This window comes from Hemitrygon akajei, chromosome 12 (genome assembly GCF_048418815.1).
Source record: "Hemitrygon akajei chromosome 12, sHemAka1.3, whole genome shotgun sequence".
Taxonomy (NCBI): Eukaryota; Metazoa; Chordata; class Chondrichthyes; order Myliobatiformes; family Dasyatidae; genus Hemitrygon; species Hemitrygon akajei.
The window spans coordinates 20,180,137-20,200,894 of NC_133135.1; the positions used below are offsets into that span (position 1 = coordinate 20,180,137).

The 20,758-nt window shown below is 39.0% G+C and overlaps 1 protein-coding gene across 1 annotated transcript in view; it reads left to right on the forward strand.

The window, feature by feature from the left end:
* LOC140736764 (bromodomain-containing protein 3-like) overlaps positions 1-20,758 on the forward strand; it is an 86,515-nt gene that overhangs the window by 15,222 nt on the left and 50,535 nt on the right. Inside the window, exons 4-6 of the mRNA XM_073062665.1 lie at positions 345-490; positions 2,192-2,545; positions 19,219-19,347. Of these exons, the coding sequence (XP_072918766.1) occupies positions 345-490; positions 2,192-2,545; positions 19,219-19,347 (629 nt within the window). The remainder of the gene's footprint in view (positions 1-344; positions 491-2,191; positions 2,546-19,218; positions 19,348-20,758) is intronic.

Below are 20,758 nucleotides of genomic sequence, written 5' to 3' on the forward strand. Positions count from 1 at the left end.
ATCTATATAAACTGTATGCAAATTGTATCTTGATACTTATGACAATAATAAACCAATATAAATGCCATGGCTGACAGCTTTAAATTTGAAGGGGGAAATAAGGGTTTGAATGCCTAGTTGTATGCAAATATATTTTAATAGGGGCGGGGTTAATATAAAATAACTGGCAGTATATTTATATCTAAAACTATTATTTAAAAGAATTACTAGCTTCGGAAAAGTTTTAGTTTATCTGGTAATAATTGTCTTGGGTCATGAATTATAACATGGAAGGTAATTATAAGGATAGATATTGATATTACTGTACTACGAATGTAGTTGTGCCATCTGTTTGCTGCCCACAGTGTCCTCAACTGTGCAATCAAAGTTTTGTCCACCTGCTTCTGAAGCTACAGTTCAGAAACCAATAATATCAACTGGGACAAAATCAACATTACTACCAGTTACTCCAATTCGACCTCTAATTTCAGCAAGCCAACCTGTTACAAAAGTAAGTGCTTCTGTTTTGGAATTTTAAAAGATTTCAAAAGATTTGTTACTTGTTATTGCTGAAAACTGTTAAGTCATTCATTATTTACAAACTTGGAGCTCTGAAGTGAGAAGGCAATGTGATAGCAGTTTAATGAAATAAATGCAGAAGGTAAGATATATTAATTTAGTTAGAAGTCAGCTGAAATAAAGATTGGAAAAGGGAGCAGGTCGGCATGAGAGCCAATACCTCATTCTGTCTGGGTAGCCTCCAAACCTGATGGCAAGAACATGACCATTTCCTATTCTGGCTCCTCTCTTCCCACTTGCCTATCAATTACCTCTGGTTCCTTGCCTCCTTCCCTTCCATGAACCACTGTCTGTCATTAGATGTCCTGTACAACTCTTTACCTCTTCCACCTATCCTCTCCCAGTTTCTTAGTTCATTTCCCCTTACCTTTTCTCTCACCTGGTTTCACCTATTACCTGCCAGCTTGTACTCCTTTCCCTCTCCCACCTTATCCTTACTCTACCCTCTTCCTTTCCAGTCCTGATGAAGGGTCTTGGCCTTATTCCCCTCTATAGATGTTTCCTGACCAGCTGAGTTCCTCCAGTATTTTGTGTGTGTTGCTCAGGACTTCCAGCATCTGCAAAATCTCGTTTGTTTTAAGTGGCACCTCAGCTATGAACCAGCAGCTGTGGTACTAGTAATACTTTTGAAAGAGAAGTATCCCATAGAAGCCCATCTACACTTAAAACACAGGGCTCAATGTGAAATAGGATTTTAATTTGTGTAAAACCATGATTTGGTAGGCTTCTAAGAAAGTAACCCCTCCATAATGTGGGATTGCATGCCTAACACTGAGTTCCAGTGAGGAACACTTTGTCAAACTATAAATTGGATTTAAAGCAGAGAATGCTATAAATATAAAGCAGGATGAGGGCATTCTGTGGAGAAGAGTAGTGTCAACATTCCAGGTCAGTGACTTCATCAGAAATTGCATCAGGTTATTGGCCAGAAACATTAACTCTGTTTCTCAAATGTTGCCTGACTTGCTAAGCAATTCCAGCACATTCTGTTTTTATTTCAAGCTTCCAACACATGGGTTTTTAAAAAATATATATTGGGTGGTGGGGTGGAGATGCATCTCTACCAAAGGAAGTGTAAGGTGCTCCTTCCCTCTGCTTGCTCGCAGGTCACCCTTGCATGAGGTCTAGCAGCTGCTTAGCACCCCCCCGCACTCTCTTCCCCCCCCCCCCAATCAAGGTCACGTGAAGCCGTAGGAGCAAATGGTGGATAGTCATATGAGCAGCTGGTGCATATCACCATTCCTGGTTGTGCAGCCACTGAGACCAGGCAGACGATCTCTGAAGAGTATAGATAATGACTGGGGTCACCAGTCATGTAAAGACACTGCCCAGAAGAAGGCAATGGCAAACCACTTCGTCATGGACTATGATTGCCTACATGATACGACAAGCAACATAGTGATAATATTGAACTTGCTGTATGAAACGATTCAGATCAAATGCAGTTTAACTGATCTGATTGAGGATGTTTTGCTATTAATTGCAAAAGAACGGCTGCAAATACATTCTTTTGTTAATTGTTGTTTTGTCAAGTATTTGAAGTAATGTTCATTTAGCCAAGGAGTTAATTTATTATAATTGCTTAGCTTTTCCTCTTTTGATGTTGTGTGCTTCATTACTATTTTTATTTAAGGTAAAGAAAGGTGTAAAAAGGAAGGCAGATACTACTACACCCACTGCTTCATTTTCTAATACAAGTAGCAAATCCTTGCCAAGAAAGCCTACAAAAATCTGTTCCCAGAAGGTAACCAGTCAGTCCATCAAGGCGCATACAAAGGATTTACCGGATTCTCAACAGCACCAAGCTGGAAAAAAAGAAAAAATAATGGAACATTTACAAGACTGTAATAATATACTCAAAGAAATGTTTGCAAAGAAGCATGTTGCGTATGCTTGGCCTTTCTATGAACCTGTGGATGCTGAGGCATTGGGACTTCATGATTACCATAATATCATTAAACACCCCATGGACCTTAGTGCTGTGAAAGTAAGTTAATTACATCTCCCTCTGCCCAAATCTGAAATACTGAATAAAACTTCAAGGTTGTGGTTTATTGCCTATTTTATGTGATAGTCCATCCTCCATACTTCCTGTTGGGTTTTGTATACTGCTTATCCTATACAATCTGGCTAAAATTGAGTCAAAAACTTTGAAATTGTGACTTTTTCCCCCCTCTATGTCTGCTTTTCTCCAAGGTATGTCCTTACATTTCTTCTATTCCTTCACCAAATGTTCCTTTGGAATTAAAGGACTTTAGATTTATTTTTGGTATGTATTTTGTGGAATTGGAGCACTTTGGGAAAGGAGTGTGTGGAGACGCTAGCAGACAGACTGAAACTTGAGGAAATTGGACCAATGGACCAAAAAGCAATCTAAAGTTTAAGTAAGAGATGTTTAATGAAAGTTGCTAAGTACCATTCAAAGTTTGAGCAAGTATTGAGGTAGTAAAGATAAATTCAAAGTATATCAAAGTTGTTAAACTTAGAATTCTACTATTGGTAACACATAAATTAAGAAAATGTAGACTGATCTCCACTATACAGCGCAGTGCAAAAGTCTTAGGCACACTAATTATATAAATGTGCCTAAGAATTTTGCACAGTACTGTATTTGTCAATGTGGAATGGAGAGAGAGTTTGTACATCTGGTGGGAGCAAAGGATGTTGGGAATGGCAAGGGTAGAGAGCCACGGGAGGGTTGTGGGACAGATGGCAGTGCAGACACACCCAGCCCTGAGACATGAGGCAAGATTTATTAATCATTACAAAATGTCACTGGTGCTTCCCACTCCCTCTCCTCTCTCTCCCACTTTTCCCAACCATGATTCCCCTCTCCTTGCTTCCATCCTACTCTCTAATATCCAGATGTCTGTACTATAAATTTGGACCTTGGTGCCATGGTGGAAGCTCATGAAGAAGAGAGTCTTATTTCAATAAGAAGAGATGCGTGTTTTTTCATGTCCCGGTCCAAATGTGTTCCCTGGTTCTAACTGTGACCTTGATGCTGAAAAAAAATTATTTATAATGTTTAGAGTTTTAAAATGTGGATGACTGCATCATAAGCATGTGTTTGAGAACTGAGAGGGGATCACGTATGTACTCACACACAACATGAGAAAAGACTACATGGGAAAATAAGCTGTGGTTAATAATTCTCTGACTGTGACTGGATAAATAACAGAACCAAGCAAGAGTCGCCCCATCCAAAAGGATCATCATGGAAAAATTTTGAAGGAGAATGCTGTGGGCTCCATCAAAAGAAGAAAGCAAATTGAGAGTACCTGCATTTTTGGTTAGCTTTATCTCCAGTGCATTGATATTGATCTGTTCTGCATTATCGCAGCGATGCAATAACAATTATTTTGTGTGTCAGAGGATTCATATTTTGAGCCTCGGGTAAGCCAAAGTTCTCCACGGTTCCGTGCATGCAAGTAGTTTGGAGATATACTGGTAGTTTACAAGGATGGAGAGCTAAAGGATAATGATTAAGATGAGACTCTTGATGGAACTTTGAAAAAGAAGGGGCTATAAAATACTTAATTCACCATCCTACTCCCATTCTGACCCATCTGTCTCTGTCTCTCTCTCTTTCTCTCATGGCTTCATTCACATCTTGCTTCCCTGATGTTCTCTTGCTTCTGACATGGTCATTAATAATGGTTAGACTTAGCATGCTGTTTTAAGAAACTCCTTTTCCTTGGATATATACTCAGTGGCCATTTTATCAGGTATAGCTGCTTGTTAATATCAGTCAACCTATTATGTGGCATCAACTCAATGCATAAAAACATGCAGATATGGTCAAGGTTCAGTTGTCATTCAGACCAAACATAAAAATAGGGAAAGAAATGTGATCTAAGTGACTTTGATCATGGAATGATTGTTGGTGCCAGACAGGGTAGTTTGTACATCCTCGAAACTGCTGATCCCCTGGGATTTTCACATACAACTGTTTCTTAGAGATTACAGAGAATGGTATGAAGAACATACAAAAAAAAAATCCAGTGAGTGGTAGTTTTGTGGGTGAAAATGCCTTCTTAATAAGAGAGGTCTGTAGAGAAAGGCCAGACTGGTTCAAGCTGACAAGAAGGTGACCGTAACTCAATTAACCACATGTTACAATAGTGAAGTGCTGAGGAGCATCTCTGAATGCGCAGCATGTTGAAATTTGGAGTGGATGGACTACAGCAGCAGAAGACCATGAATATAAAGGAGTTAACTAATAAAGTAGCCACACGGTGTATTTCCAGTTACTACACCAGTTTTACGATGTCCTCTTGCTATTCTCTCATGGCCTGATATTACCTTGATGCATATCTCTCCTTAGGGAATCTTCTGTCTTGTACACACTTGGACCAAGATTTTAATGAGGATGGTACTGAGTGGTTTTTTGAAAACCCAAACTGAACACCAGTGAGAGCAAAATAGAAGTTGCCCCTCAACGATATTAACTAAACCTTTTTATTACTTTACTGCATACTGAGAACAGACCAGAACTGTAATTGCTGCAGGGTCCTGATGATGGGTCTCGGCTTGAAATGTCAACTACTTACTCTTTCCCATAGATGCTGCCTGGCCTGAGTTCCTCCACCAATTTGTGAGTGTTGCCCTGTAATTGCTGGATTGGTTTGATCATGCCTCTTGTGGACAAGGTATAGCTGGAGAATTTTCAGTCTTGTACTAGAACAGCTTGGCCACAGAAAAAGCCAGTCTGGTATGCAAGTCTTCAATTTCACTTTTATTTGGCCACATTTGCTTTACTGTGTCCAGCGCTTTTGACTGTTTCACATTATCATGGAAATTGTATTGAATTGGCTCATAATTGTGTTTTGTAATGTGTGAACTTCAGGAGGAGGCCAAAAAAGATCATTCACTCAACACTTCCAGCAGATTGATGATTGCAAATGCTCCTGCCTTGTCCTTGGCATCAGAATCTGGTTTATTATCATTGACATATGTCGTGAAATTTGTTGGTTTGCAGCAGCAGCAGTACAGTGCAAGACATAAAAATTACTTTAAGTTACAAAAATAGTACCAAAAGTAGATAATTGACAATGGGGAAACTTTGGAGTCTCTATTTCCTGTTGTTTTAATTGTATAGCAGCATTTGAGAACTGCATGTGTAGGAGCGGCAGAGTTTTGATCTGTTTTGTTGATTGTTTAATTGTATGGCTTGTTTGGATGCTGTTGCTTTTGTCTGGTGCATATGCTGTAAGTTTCACAGGGTTCACATCTTGTGTTTTTAGCTACACTTGCTGTTGCTTCTGCCATGCACATTGGCACTCATTGAATCCAAGTTGACCCAGTAGGTTGCCAATACTTGCAGTGTAATGATATGCCACTCTGAGAATGCAGATTTGTGGTGGTATGTATTGCTGCTGCTGATGGCTGACTGAGGACCTGCCTGAGTACTAGACCCATTTAAAATCGGTCTTGTGAAACATTTTCCTGTGAAGAAAAATAGCAAAGATGGTAAGGTTTAAGAATCTTGGATGATGAGAGACAGTGCAAATTTAGTCAATAAGGAGCAAGAAAAAAGTACGCACATGGTTTAGGAAGCAAAAATCTGACTTTTTCCTTTAGGAATGCCAAGGGAATTTGCACCTGGAGCCAGAAGAAATGGACAGGGCTCTAAACAAGAGCTTCTTAGTAGTATTCACCAAGAAGGAGGACATGGTGAGGAGCAAGATCAGGGAGAGGTGTGTTGATGTTCAAAGGCATCTTGATATGAAGGAGGTAGGATTGGGTCTTTTGAAGAATATTCAAGTGGACTAGTTCCCAGGGCCTGGTAAGATACAAGATCATAGACATAGGAGAAGAATTGGGCCATTCAGCCCATTGAGTCTGCTCTGCCATTCCATCGTATCTGATTGATTTTCCCTGTCAACTCCATTCTCCTGCCACAGCGTCGTAATCTTTGATGCTCTTGACTGATCAAGAGCTTATCGACCTCCGCTTTAACTGAAAAGAGTATAGTTGACGTCTCGACCCAAAATGTTGTCTACTGTCTTACATTGATGCTGCCTGGCCTGCTAAGTTCCTCCAGCATTTTGTGTGTGTTGTTTGGATTTCCAGCAGCTTCAGATTTTCTCTTGTTTGTGACCTCTGCTTTAAATATACTTAATGACTTGTCCTCCTTGGCTGACCATGGCAATGAATCCCACAGGTTCACCACCCTCTGGCTAAAGAAATCTCTTTTATACTTGAGAGAGGCTAGTGAGGAGATTCGTGGGGCCTTGACAGAAATCCTTACTAGCCATGGGTGAGGTCAGAGGACTGAAGAATAGCCAAAATTGTACCCCTCTTTAAGAAGAGCAATAGAAATAATCCAGCAAATTGTAGAATGGTGAGCGGTCGGAGAACTACCGGATAAAATTGAGGGAAAAGGTCTACTCACATCGGGCAGGGCATGGTCTTGCTAGGGAAAGTTAGTGTTTATTTGCGAGGGGAGATCATGTCTTATAAACTTGACTGAGTCTTTTGAGGAGATGAAGAAGATATTTGAGGGCAAGGCAGTAAATGTTGTATATATGGCCTTCAGTAAGACATCCAATAAGGTCTGCATGGTAGACTGATCTAGAAACTTAAAGCACATTGAATCCACAGAAACTGGGTAGATTGGATTTGTATTTGTCACGGCTGTAAGAAGACAAATGGTACTGGTGGAGGACTGTTCTTTCTGACTGGAGGTCCATTGGGTCAGAGAATTTTAATAGAGGTTAAATGAGATGAAGAGGGTATTGAGTTTCAAAACCATAAGAAATAGAATCAGGTCTGGGCTTTTTCAGAATTCAGTGAGATCTCTCACGTCAGCAACATTTTCCTGTATTAAACACCTATCTTTTAACCACTCTCACAGTGAAAATCTATTGTCTACATTCATCAGCTGAATAATCTGGATGAAAATAACCTCTAATCTCAGCTTCGTTTTGCATAGTTGGCACCTAATTTTAGGACTGAGCACTGGTTCTATGCACCCCAGCTTGTAGAAAGGCAGTCCCGCTTTTAACCTGTCAAATTGTACAATATGTATATTTTGTATGTTCCAATGGAATTACCATTCATTCTTATAAAATTTAAGAGAGTAAAAGCTCGATGTGCTTAATTTCTTCTTTTATGATAAACCTGCCATCTCAGGAATCAATCTGGCGTACCTTCATTGCTTCTCTCATTATTCCTCTTGTGTTAAATATTATTTTTGATATTATTTCATCTTAAAATCATATCATAGCCTAGGATATTTGCAAATGTCACCCTACTCCTTAAGAAAGGAGGCAGACAGTAGAAAGGAAATTATAGACCAGCTAACCTGACCCCAATGGTTGGGAAGATGTTGGAGTCAATTGTGAAGGATGCAGATATGGAGTACTTGGTGACACAGAATGAGATAGGTGGAGGGGCAGGTAGTTTTGAGATGGTAGAGAGGGTACAGAAGTACTTGGACAGATTAGGATAATGGGCAAAGAAGTGGCAAATGGAATATTGTTGGGAAGTGTATGGTCATGCACTTTGATAGAAGAAATAAAAGCATAGACTATTTTCTAAATGGAGAAAGAATTCCAAAATCTAAGTTGTTTAGGGACTTGTGAGTCCTTGTGCTGGGTTCCCTAAACGTTAATTTGAAGGTTGAGTCTGTGGTGAGGAAGGCAAATGCGATGTTAGCATTAATTTCAAGAGTCTTGTAGAACAGGGAGACCTAAGGGTTACAAGTACATCATTCCTTGAAAAAGGAAAAAAAATGTATGTTTTGAACACAAAGTAAATAACATCCAATGCATCCTTCAATATGATCCATGTGGCTAAAATGTAAGCTGCACAAATCCAGATCCTTTGCTTCAGGATTTAAATGGCACAATAAAATGAAACCCCACAGAACCCAAGTGCTTTTCCAAACAAATTGTTTACTATTCTGCTCAGTTTGACAATTGACTGGGTAATAATCATGATTTTGTGTAAGAAGTAGTAATTTAAAATTGAATACAGTCTGATGAGTTCAAGGAACAGGCAGAGTTGTTTAACTCTGCTGATAATTATGGTGCTGCATCTTGATACCAGCTGCCCAAATGGAAAACTTCTTTCCCCAAGCACTCTGTCTGAGCACAAAAATAGATGTTGCTACCGGGAATAGATGTAATCTTCTGTGATGCCAATCCAAGGTCAGATTAAGAAGATTTTTTTGAAAATGGTTATAGTGACAACATAACCATATTAAAATTTAATTTCATGATACTGCCAGGTCTTGGATTGGATATTGCTTCCAAAATGCCAACAAAAATTCTTGGATAATTAAATTGGGACATTTCAAATGTTAGGATCATAGGGTTATACAACATGGACAGGTCCCTCAACCTAACTTGTTCATGGCAACCGAGGTACTTGCCTGAGCTGGTCCCATTTGTCTGTGTTTATCCCATATCCCTCTGGATCTTACCTGCCTAAATGTCATTTAAACATTGTGTTTGTTCCTAGCTCTTATCACTTCACCTGGCAGCTTATTTCATATACTGTAACCATCACCCTCATTTGGGAAGGACTTTCCCCTCAGGTCCCCTTTAAATCTTTCCCATCACACCTTAAAACTTTGACTTCTAGTTTTGGACTCTGCTGCCCTGGAGAGGGAAAAAGAAGCACCCACCTTATCTGTGCATCTCATGGTTTTATAAATCTCAAGTTGCCCCTCAGTCTCCTTCACTCCAGGGAAAATAATCCCAGCCAATTTAATCCGTCCTAATAAATCAAGTCCTAGCAACATCTTTGTGAATCTTTTCTGTACCTTCTCTTGTTTAATCACATCCATCCTATAGTATGGAAATCAGAGCAGTGCACATTACCCCAAGCTCAGTCTTGCCAAAATCTTGTACAGCTGTAAGATGATGCTCCAGTTCTTGTACCCAGACCAGTGAAGGCTAGCATCCATACATCTTCACTACCCTGTCTAATTGTATAGCTACTTTCCTTTCCCTTGTTCAGGGAGCAATGTACTTGTACCCTTGGGTTTCTCTGTTCTACAAAACTCCCTCATGTCTCTGCTATTCACTGTTTTTTCCTGCCCTGGTTTAACTTCCCAGAAAGTAGCACTTCATGCTGTGTCAGTGTTAAATCCATCTGCTATTCTTTTTGCTTACTTTCTTAATTGATGTAACCTTCAAGTCTTTTTAATGAATGGTGTGATTTGTCATTGTTGGATCTACGTAGTCACCGTATTTGCAAGCAGGTGTCCAAGTCCAGACTTTTATTGATCTTTGTGGCTAATCCTCTTGTCTGCTCTTGAAGCAGACCTAAAATCTTGAAGATCTTTAAGAAAAAAAATTATCCTGTTCTTACATATACATTAACAGATGTGAAAATACAATCTGCAAATTTTTCACCACACGATTTCATACATCTTCTGGGCAAAGATCCTTCCCCTCTCAGGGTCTTTGGAACTTCTGTTGCCATTTCTGTAGCTCTGGGTTTTTAATGGACAGGGTTGCTAGCATGCCCAACCCTCCTCCTTCCACAACTCAGCTTGGCGCTGTCCTTTCTAGAGTTAATTAAGATTTATGACTGGGAAATTGTTAAACCATTTTTGGAGTATTGATAACATTGCCACTTATGGCGCAGAACTGTTGAGATGTCCTGGCCAAATTATGGTCTCATCTGCTACCCGTTCCATTCAAGAACGTAAAAATGAATGGATGTCAAGAATTAAAATATCAAAGAGAGATAGCAGTAGTAAACTTGCAAATAATGTAAATTTAAAATGTATAAGCATTCAAATTGGCCGAAGTATCTAGCTACTGTACTGAGTTAGATACCAAACCTTGAGACCCGGCCAGCTTGGGTGGGAGGAAAGAATTTCATTACTGGGTGTGATCATAATTTGGACTTTTATGCTGCATGTTATCTTTAACACAGTAAATGTACCAAAGTAATTGCCTTGGAGCTTTGAAACATGAGAATGGAACTTTAATGCTTTAAGTCTAATCTGCCATTTCATTATGTTGTGGTGATCTTAATTCTAATTTACTTGCTTTAATTATGCATTCTACAATAGCTTTACCAATCAAAAATTAATGACAAGTTTAAATTTCAATATTTTTCTGTTTCTGTTTTTGGTTGGGGGGAGGGGTGGGGGAAGAATGTATTTATTTCAATTATTTGTGAGATTATCCATAAACAGTTTGCTTCTAATTTTAAGTGTTTTAAACTCTTGCCAGAGGAAATAATTTCTCTCAGTGCTCCTGATTTAAATAAAATTCCATCATGCCTTGATCTTCTATGTTCAGAAGTATATTTATCAGCAAGATGTTTAGAAGGCTGTTGCTGCTGATTTTCCAGCTGTCTTTCACCCTTATGACCTTCAAGGGAGATGTATATTTTTAGCAATTTCAGTTGCTTGCGCAGTCTTCAGACTTTTATTATCTGTCTTGTCTCCTGCCTCACCAGCCTCTCACTCTCCCTTTTTTGTTGTACACATTCCATGGGAGGCCATTTTCCCTTTTTATCCCATTTGGGTTCCTGTCCCGTAGCTGGTGTCATGTAGTATTGGTGGGATCTCTCTTGCTTGGCTTGAACATGGCAAGGTAATCCCTCCATCACTCCATTTGCTTCTGGATTACATTTCTTTGAGTTGTAATAGTTTCTTTTTGCTGTGATTATAAGTTTCTGGTTGTAAAGTGTTGGCAGAAAGAATGCATGAATGTATTTGGTACTGATAGTATTTGGTACTGATAGTGTTTGATATTATAGTCTTAGTGACAATTTTGACAACAATTTGATTTACTAAGGTCTATTTCACTTGAGACAGGTTGCATCACAGTATAGTGCCCCATGTGCTTGGTTGAGTGGCATGCTGTTGATAGGCATAAGTGCTTGGTTTGCTCTTGCAGCTACTGTTTTATACACGTAGTGTAATGTAATCTTTTCAGGCATTTTTCAGATTTGATACGCATTCTTGACGACGATCCTGTCTGGAATAAAGGCTTTCTTGACAGGAAGAAGACTTTAATTGTGGTCTCGTCTTCCATGGAGTTCTAATGTGGGTACAATTAATACATACAATGAAAAGAAGCTATGATTGAAAACTTTTTTACTGTACACTAGATATAACTGAGGTTTAAGGAAGTCCCTACATTAGTAGTTGCAACACTGGTGCTTTGTAAAATATCTGCATGCATAATTTGATCATTTACATGTTTCAAAGCTTGCTGTGGTGTGACCTGGATCCTAAACGACAGTGAGGTTAAATTATGGGGGCAGGTTATATAGACCAGGCTTCTGCAAGACTGTAAATAATTGATTTCTGTCTCATCTATGTAACCTTCACTATAATTTAATTTACTGGTGAACTTGTATAGTCCTCTCACTGGTATTATCTTCAGGATGGTGTGACCTAAACACACAATTTCAGATGTATTAAAAAAGATTGCAAAGCTTCACCTGAAATATTCTAGTTCCAATCAGATGAAAGCTATCGTTCCATTAACCTTTGTGTCTGTCATTTTGCAATTCTCTAATCTTTCTGCTCATCCAGAAATCCCATTTATAAGATGTTTTCATCTTTTCATCTTGAGTAACCTTTCAGTTTTCTCCACATTGAATTCAATCTGGCAGGTTGCCAACATACCTATGCAGCTTTTTATACTATGTCACCTAATTCAAAACTGTGATAAATGTCTATTCCTTCCTCGATTTGTATTTGGACATTGTGAAGACAGGGACACAAATGTTATGTTTTCAATTTATAGGGATTTTCGAGTCTTTATAAGACTATGCTTTGTTGTCCGTTTATGATTGCCTTTGAGCAGATTATCTCACACTACCACCTTGAACTTTTGCTGTCCTTTTGTTGAAGATAATCCCATGGTGGTGTTGAGCACAGTTTAAACACCATGTTGTGGCAATTATGGAGATTTGGCTGTAACATGGGCAGGAGTGGCTGCTGGATGTTCTTGGGATTAGATGTTTCAAAAGGGACAGGAAAGGAGGTAAAAGTGATGGAGCTAATCAGAGATAGTATCACAGCTGCAAATAGGGAGGAGTCACAGAGGGATTGAGTCAGTCAATGTGGGTGGAAGTCATGAAGTAAGTAATCACTCTTTTGGAGGTATTCTATAGATTTCCCCCATTAGTAACAGAGACTCTGAGGAACAGATTAGGAAGCAGATCTTGGAAAATTGCAATGGTTAGGATTTTATGAGCATTTGGAGATGCATAGACTTTTTAGAGGGGAAAATGAATCAGAGTCTGACTCATCTTTTTATTTTCTCCAATCCTGCTGAAGGGTCTTAGCCCAAAATGTGGACGATACTATTTTCCATAGATGTTGCCTGGCCTGCTGAGTTCCCCCAGCATTTTGTGTGTTTTGCTTGGATTTCCAGCATCTGCAGATTTTGTATTGTTTGTGATTAGTCTGATTAGAGGTAGTCAGCATGGTTTTTTTTTTGAGAAGTAGGTCATGCGTCAGGAGCCTGATTGAATTCTTTTGAGGATGTGACAAAAGACATTGAAGGTAGAGTAGTGGATGTTGTGTATATAGATTAGTAAGGCATTTGGTAAGGTTCTGTTTCGTATGCTCTTTCAGAAAGTAAGGAGGGATCGAATCCAGATTTGGTTTTCTTGTTTTGCAATGTTGTAAAACTCGTGCTTTTTTTTTTAAAGATAAGTGGTTCTAAATTTAACCAGTATTTATAGCTAGATCTTTAGCAAGAAATATTGATACACCCTAGAACTTTGTAAATTTCACTGAATAAACTTTCCATTCCTGGGCTTATCTAGATGTTCTGTCAATGAGGGTGATCTCCTGACTAATAGTCATAGTATTCTCACACAATATTAGCTTGACAGGAGACATGGAATGGTATTTCCACTGACTGTGATGTTTGAAGCCAGGGGTGCTCAGCTCAAAGTAAAGGTTGATAAATCAGGTCAGAGATGAGAAGAAATTTCTTCATCTAGAACATAGAACATAGAATAGTACAGCACAGTACAGGCCCTTTGGCCCACAATGTTGTGCCAACCCTTAAACCCTGCCTCCCATATAAACCCCCACCTTAAATTCCTCCATATACCTGTCTAGTAGTCTCTTAAATTTCACTAGTGTATCTGCCTCCACCACTGACTCAGGCAGTACATTCCACGCACCAACCACTCTCTGAGTAAAAGACCTTCCTCTAATATCCCCCTCGAACTTCCCTCCCCTCACCTTAAAGCCATGTCCTCTTGTATTAAGCAGTGGTGCCCTTGTCCACACTATCTATTACTATCTTGCACATCTCTATCATGTCTCCTCTCCAAAGAGTAAAGCCCTAGCCCCATTAATCTCTGATCATAATCCATACACTCTAAACCAGGCAGCATCCTGGTAAATCAACTCTGTACCCTTTCCAATGCTTCCACATCCTTCCTATAGTGAGGCGACCAGAACTGGACACAATACTCCAAGTGTGGCCTAACCAGAGTTTTATAGAGCTGCATCATTACATCGCGACTCTTAAACTCTGTCCCTCGACTTATGAAAGCTAACACCCCATAAGCTTTCTTAACTACCCTATCTACCTGTGAGGCAACTTTCAGGGATCTGTGGACATGTACCCCCAGATCCCTCTGCTCCTCCACACTACCAAGTATCCTGCCTTTTACTTTGTACTCTGCCTTGGAGTTTGTCCTTCCAAAGTGTACCACCTCACACTTCTCCAGGTTGAATGCCATCTGCCACTTCTCAGCCCACTTCTGCATCCTATCAATGTCTCTCTGCAATCTTTGACAATCCTCTACACTATCCACAACATCACCAACCTTTGAGTCATCTGCAAACTTGCCAACCCATCCTTCTACCCCCACATCCAGGTCATTAATAAAAATCACGAAAAGTAGAGGTCCCAGAACCGATCCTTGTGAGACACCACTAGTCACAACCCTCCAATCTGAATGTACTCTCTCCACCTCTGCTTTCTGCCGGCAAGCCAATTCTGAATCCACCTGGCCAAACTTCCCTGGATCCCATGCCTTCTGACTTTCTGAATAAGCCTACTGTGTGGAACCTTATCAAATGCCTTACTAAAATCCATGTAGATCACATCCACTGCACTACTCTCATCTGTATGCCTGGTCACCTCCTCAAAGAACTCTAACAGGCTTGTTAGACACAATCTGCCCTTCACAAAGCCATGCTGACTGTCCCTGATCAGACCATGATTCTCTAAATGCCCATAGATCCTATCTCTAAGAATCTTTTCCAACAGCTTTCCCACCACAGACGTAAGGCTCACTGGTCTATAATTACCCAGAATATCCCTACTACCTTCTTAGAAGAAACAGTACTCAGAATTCTCTACTCATTAAGATTGTGGAGACTGGTTCTTAGTATATTCAAAACAGAGACTGATGGTTCTTTTATTTATTAATGGAATTGGTGGATATGGAGTTAGTTCAGGAAATTTGCAAAAAGATGAGTGGTTCATCATGGTCTTATTGAATATTGGGGTTTGGTTGGGGGAAGAGACTAGCATTGAATGGCATATTTTTCTTTTGTCCTTGTGTTGAACTGTTTTAGTTACGAAGATTGTTATAAATTAGAGCTTGAGTACTTTGAAAAAGATTTTTTTTAAAGTCCTAAAGGCTTATATTATGCATCTGCAAAAAAAAATTGGAAAAATAAAGGTTTTCCTGTTGACCTTGGGAGAAGAAAAAGTGTTATGTTTGAAATTTTAAAATATGGGAAAATATTGAACTAGGCCACAAATAAGGCAGAATTGTCATTTGTATAGTTTAAATAAAACCTTCACCTTCACAGTTGTATAATTTAAAAATCTAGCCTGTGGTTCTGGAGTGCTATCTGTTCGTTTACAGAAACTACCTACTATGAAAAAGAAGGCATGGGGAAAGATGACCACTTATTTGTTAGGGCTCTGGTAAAATTGGGGCTACACTGAATCAAGTAAGAGGACTTGGGGGGGGGGGGGGGGCGCGGGGAACAAAATGCAGCAAAATTCTACCACATAAAATGGGCATTTGCCAGAAGTTTTGGAAAATAACTTGAAATGGCTGGTAAGAAAAATAATCATTCTCATTGAAAGCCCAGAGGCAATCCGCCTGCAAATGTATTTTTATATTTTACAATAACAAGAACAAAAGTTGCAGAAATGCTCCAGTGGCTGACATAAAATCATGTCAGAATATTCTTCCCCCTCTGGATAAATATCTCAGAAATGTTCAGAACTTGTTTCAAAAATGATGTGATATGTCTGTATACTTATTCTGGAAGTAGTATGCTGCTCTGTGACTCAGAACCTACTTAGCCTGAGTTTGGATGAATATACAGTCAGTGGCCATTTTATTAGGTATACCTGCTTGTTAATACAAATGTCTAATCAGCCAATCACGTGGCAGCAACTCAGTACATAAAAGCATGGTCACGGTTTAGTTGTTGTTTGGACCAAACATCAGAATGGGGGAAAGAAATGAGATGCAAGTGATGGCTGATCTGCGATTTTCACGCAAAGCAGTCTCTAGAGTTTACAGAGAATGGTACGAATAACAGAACACACCCAGTGAGCAGCAGTTCTGTGGGTGAATGGCCAGAGTGGTAAAAACTGACAGGAAGGTGGCAGTAACTCAAATAACCACGTGTTACAACAGTGGTGGGCAGAAGAGCATCTCTGAATGCACAACACATCGAACCTTGAAGTGGATGGGCTCTAGCAGCAGAAGACCATACCAGATTCCACTCCTGTGCCTAAAGTGACCACTAAATGTACATGTGGGTCCCTGCCATTTATTCAACATGATGAAAAAGCTGACCACAATTCTGCTTTTACAGAAGTGGTGATTTCCACTCCCCCCACCCCCCCCACCATTTCTGGTGCTGCATTATTCACATAAACATTGGAGATGAAGGGAACCTATTTTACAATCTTCTGGCAAATGAGGTTTGCACTAAAAAAAAAAATAATCCCGATGTCCAATTAACCAACCGATGACCATTCGCAAAATATCTGCTGTATCATGGATGAAAGAATGTTGGAGGGACGGGTTAGATTGACCTTAGAACAGGTTAAAAGGTTGACACAGCATTGTGAGCTTGAAGGACCTGTACTATGCTGTACTGTTTTATATTCCTTTGAGTGAAATATTTCAGACTGAGCATGTAGATCAGTTTTGAAGATATAATTTTTGACATCTTGAATTTGTGACTCAATTCCTCGATTTCATATCCAGAATGTGGAGAAATCAGTGTCCAACAGGATTATGTCATGCTTGGTTTTAGAATTGAATTGAATTGACTTTATTTCTTGCATCCTTCACATGCATGAGGAGTAAAAATCTTTGTAACATCTCTATCTGAGTGTGCAATGTGCAAATTATAGTATTTGTGATAAATGGTATGTACAGTAAGATGTACAACAGGACAGTCAATATAGCTTAGAAATACAATTGTGTCATTGTGAACCAACTAGACTGATGGCCTGGTAGAAGAAGCTGTCCCAGAGCCTGTTGGTCCTGGCTTTTATGCTGTGGTACAGTTTCCCAGATGGTGGCAGCTGGAACAATTTTTGGTTGGAGTAAATTAAGGCTATGCTTAAATAAAAAAAATTATATTGCAAAGACAATGCTGATATGAAGCATTTGCAATGTTTTGGTGAAGAGACATTTTTCGGTTAATGTGTAGAAGGTTAATAGCTAACAGTAGCTTTGTCAAAGCTTTGATTACAGTTCAGTATTTGAAAGGTAAGACAATGAAGAGATGATGCACAAGTAATACATTCAGATCTCTTTTACCCCAGCCCCTGTGAATCTGTGTGTTGCAGCTCCAATATGCTCTTCAATTCGATGTTCATGGTGGCTAGAATTAGCAGAAGTTTTATTTTCCTTTAGAATTGGCAGAGCATTGCATCTACATAAATCTGAAATACTTTTTTCTCACTTGCGTTGTCAGGAAATGTCAAGAAAATAGCATCGGTATCTGCAGATTGACTTTCAAATATTGGGCATCATTTGCAGAAATGACGTGCATGTTTGTATCCATGTATGTTTTATTGTTTATGAGAAATATGCTGTGTGCAAACAATACATTAAGTTTAATGTTATGACTATTACGGATTTTGATTTTGTTGTGCTATCAAATAAATGATCTGATTTTGCCAAATATTAATTGATGAAACATCCCAGATCTGAACCAAAACTGGAAACTGAAATCCCAACTAACTTTTTGTTTTGTTTGTTTGTTTGAATGATGTGTCTAGCCATCTCTGAAATTGATTTGTTCCCCTAATGTATCCATTTTGAATCACAGATCAATGTGAGTGTTCAAGCTGGAATTAAGCATTCAGTCAGACATCAAAAGTAAATACTGGATTTTGCTGTCAGAAGAATTAAAGGAAATGTATTACTAATCCACTCAGATTTAACTAAAAGGTAGTCTGAGTGTCTTTTCAGACAATAAACTCCTTTTTTGATTGTGCCGTGATTTAGTTTCGGTTACCTTGGGAGCACCTGTACTGTTGAGTTGTGCAGCAGGTAAGTAATGGGTCTGGTAACCAGAGTTCAGGGCCCTTGATTCAGAAGTGCCAGTTAAAATCCCACCATGATCACTGGGAATTTAAATTTGTATAAATAATTAACTTGAAGTTTAAAAATATATATCATGGAATCTCATCCTGAGCCTGGCAATGATTATTGTTGAAATCCATCTAATTTACCCGATCCTTTGGGCATGTTTCCCTTGTTTTCCCTGTAGGTGACTCCAGAGCCACCAATGTGTATGACTGTTTATCATCTCCTTGGCAATAATAGAGGAGGGTAATTGTAGAGTTGCCAGAAATACTAGCAATTAAAAATTAACAAAGCAATTTGAAAAGTTACTGTGTTCACATACCACAATGTATTTCCAAGAGTTTAACTATCTGTTGATAACTGAAATCAATAATGCAAATTTACCAAGAGAAATGAGAGAAACTTGTCACTTGCCTGCTCAGTCTCTCAACTGCACCTCTCCCACTCCCTCATCTGCCCATTACTCTTCACCCCTCCTCAGCCCACCAATCACCTGCTGGCTTCTATTTCAGTCTTACCTCTGTTCTTTAAGTTCGCTCCCTTCTGTCTTCAAACTCAGTCCTGATTCAGGACAAAATCTGAAAAGCCAAAACTTCCTTACCCCATTGCTGTCACCCCACAGTTGCTGCTTGACCTGCTATTCCTCCAGCAGATTTTTTTTTCAGGTCCAGATGAGTTCATTTCTTGTTATTCTGTGGTCTGTCATTTACGAGGGTTTGTATTTGTTTTTTCCATCATGCTCTGGGTGTACATCTACACTTGTTAATTGACCTTTTCTGCTGTATTATTTCAGTTACCCAATCCATGTACACGATTTCTTGGCCTTTTGAATTATTTGGATTTGAACTCAAAACTATAGATTTAAAAATGTGCCCAAAATATTCCTATAAATGCATCAAAATATTCACTCACAGGGGTAGTGATCTGCACTTTCTGTAAATGCCATACACTCCATTGCATCAAGTCATCGCACACGAATCTGTCAGGTGGGTGTGGAATTGCGTTCTTCAGTCATATGATAAATGTGTATTCAAGTCTGTGATGATTCTGATTAAATTAGGATGTTGGTAACTAAACTTTTACTACACTTGATTTTCTGATGGTTTTGTTTTTCCATCTTCTAAGAGAAAATTGGGCAACCAAGAATACAAAGATCGAGAAGAGTTTGCAGCAGACATGAGATTAATGTTTTTGAATTGTTACAAGTATAATCCACCAGACCATGAAGTGGTAGCTATGGCCCGAAAACTTCAGGTAAGAGTGAAATGTATCCATTACACAATTTAGTTATATTCTATAATTTGGATATGTTCCACAGCCTTGTTATTATCAGCAAATCACATTGATAATGTTGCATAATCTGATCCTAACTGGTAAATTCTACTAATAATACATTAGGTCTCACACATTCAAGGTATTTCTTTTCTTCATATACTTCCCTTACCAACTCTGCTATTGAAAGCTAACTTTTTCTTTATTTCCTAGTACTAAACCTGAAATATTAACTTGTTTTTTTCCATCTTTTTGATCTTTTGTTTTGACCAGCAGATGAATTGAAGTTTAATGCCAGTATCTCAGAGCTGAAATATTTACAGGCCACTCCTGGGCTATGAACGTCAGACATATGGACACCCCTATATACAAAGAAGCTCCCATAATATTATAACATTCATGTCCAAAGTACGTACATTCACTAATTCCTATGACCAGTGTAATTAGTACTCACGCTGTCTCGTTCTCTTATCTGTCTGGCACTTTTGATGTCATTCATTAAATACTATTGATTTATGATTGCCATATTGAGTGATTTTTGGATATTTTCTAACGTATGAACATCTGTAGAAACGGAACCTATTTATTACCTGGGGATTTGGAAAGTGTAGTATTTATCTCAATCTTGGAAAATGACCGCCTCACTAGAAAGTAGTTCCTCTTCTGTGTGATCTTTCTTTGTTCAAGGCCCATCACTTTATTAAAAATTCATCCAATCTCTGGTGTCCATTTCCAGCTCTTCTGATACAGAAGGAGTGAATTTTAACTCTTATGGATTTTCTTGCAGTTTTCTACTTCCCTGCCTGATGACATATATTCATCCACTATATGTGGGGATAGGAGACATACACATGTTGGTCAAAGTCAACCTGTTGTCTTGATTCATCTTCCCTTGGGATTGACACGCTGTACTCAAATTGAGAATTAGAATCGGGTTTAGTATCACTGGCATATGTTGTGAAATTTGTTTTGCAGCTGCAATACACAATACGAAATATTGCAATTATGCTGGCAGTGGGATAATTATCCCTCGAGGGAGTTCTCCTTGATCTTCACCGCAGTTTGCATACCACCACCGGGTGACTATAATTCAGCGCTTGAGATACTGCATGATGCTGTCACCAAACAAGAAACAGCCCACCCCGACACATTTCATATCATAGTTGGGGATTTCAATCAGATTTATTTGAATAAATTCCTGTGTAATTGCCTTCAGCATAAAACCTGTAGCGCTAAAGGTCCCAACACACTAGACCACTGCTATATTATGATGAGGGATGCCTGCTGTTCTATTCCCAGACTGCATTTTGATAAATCAGATCACTTGGCTGTCCTGCCTGTACACAAGCAGAGGCTGAAGAGCAAGGCTCTAGAGTTTAGGACAACAAAGACA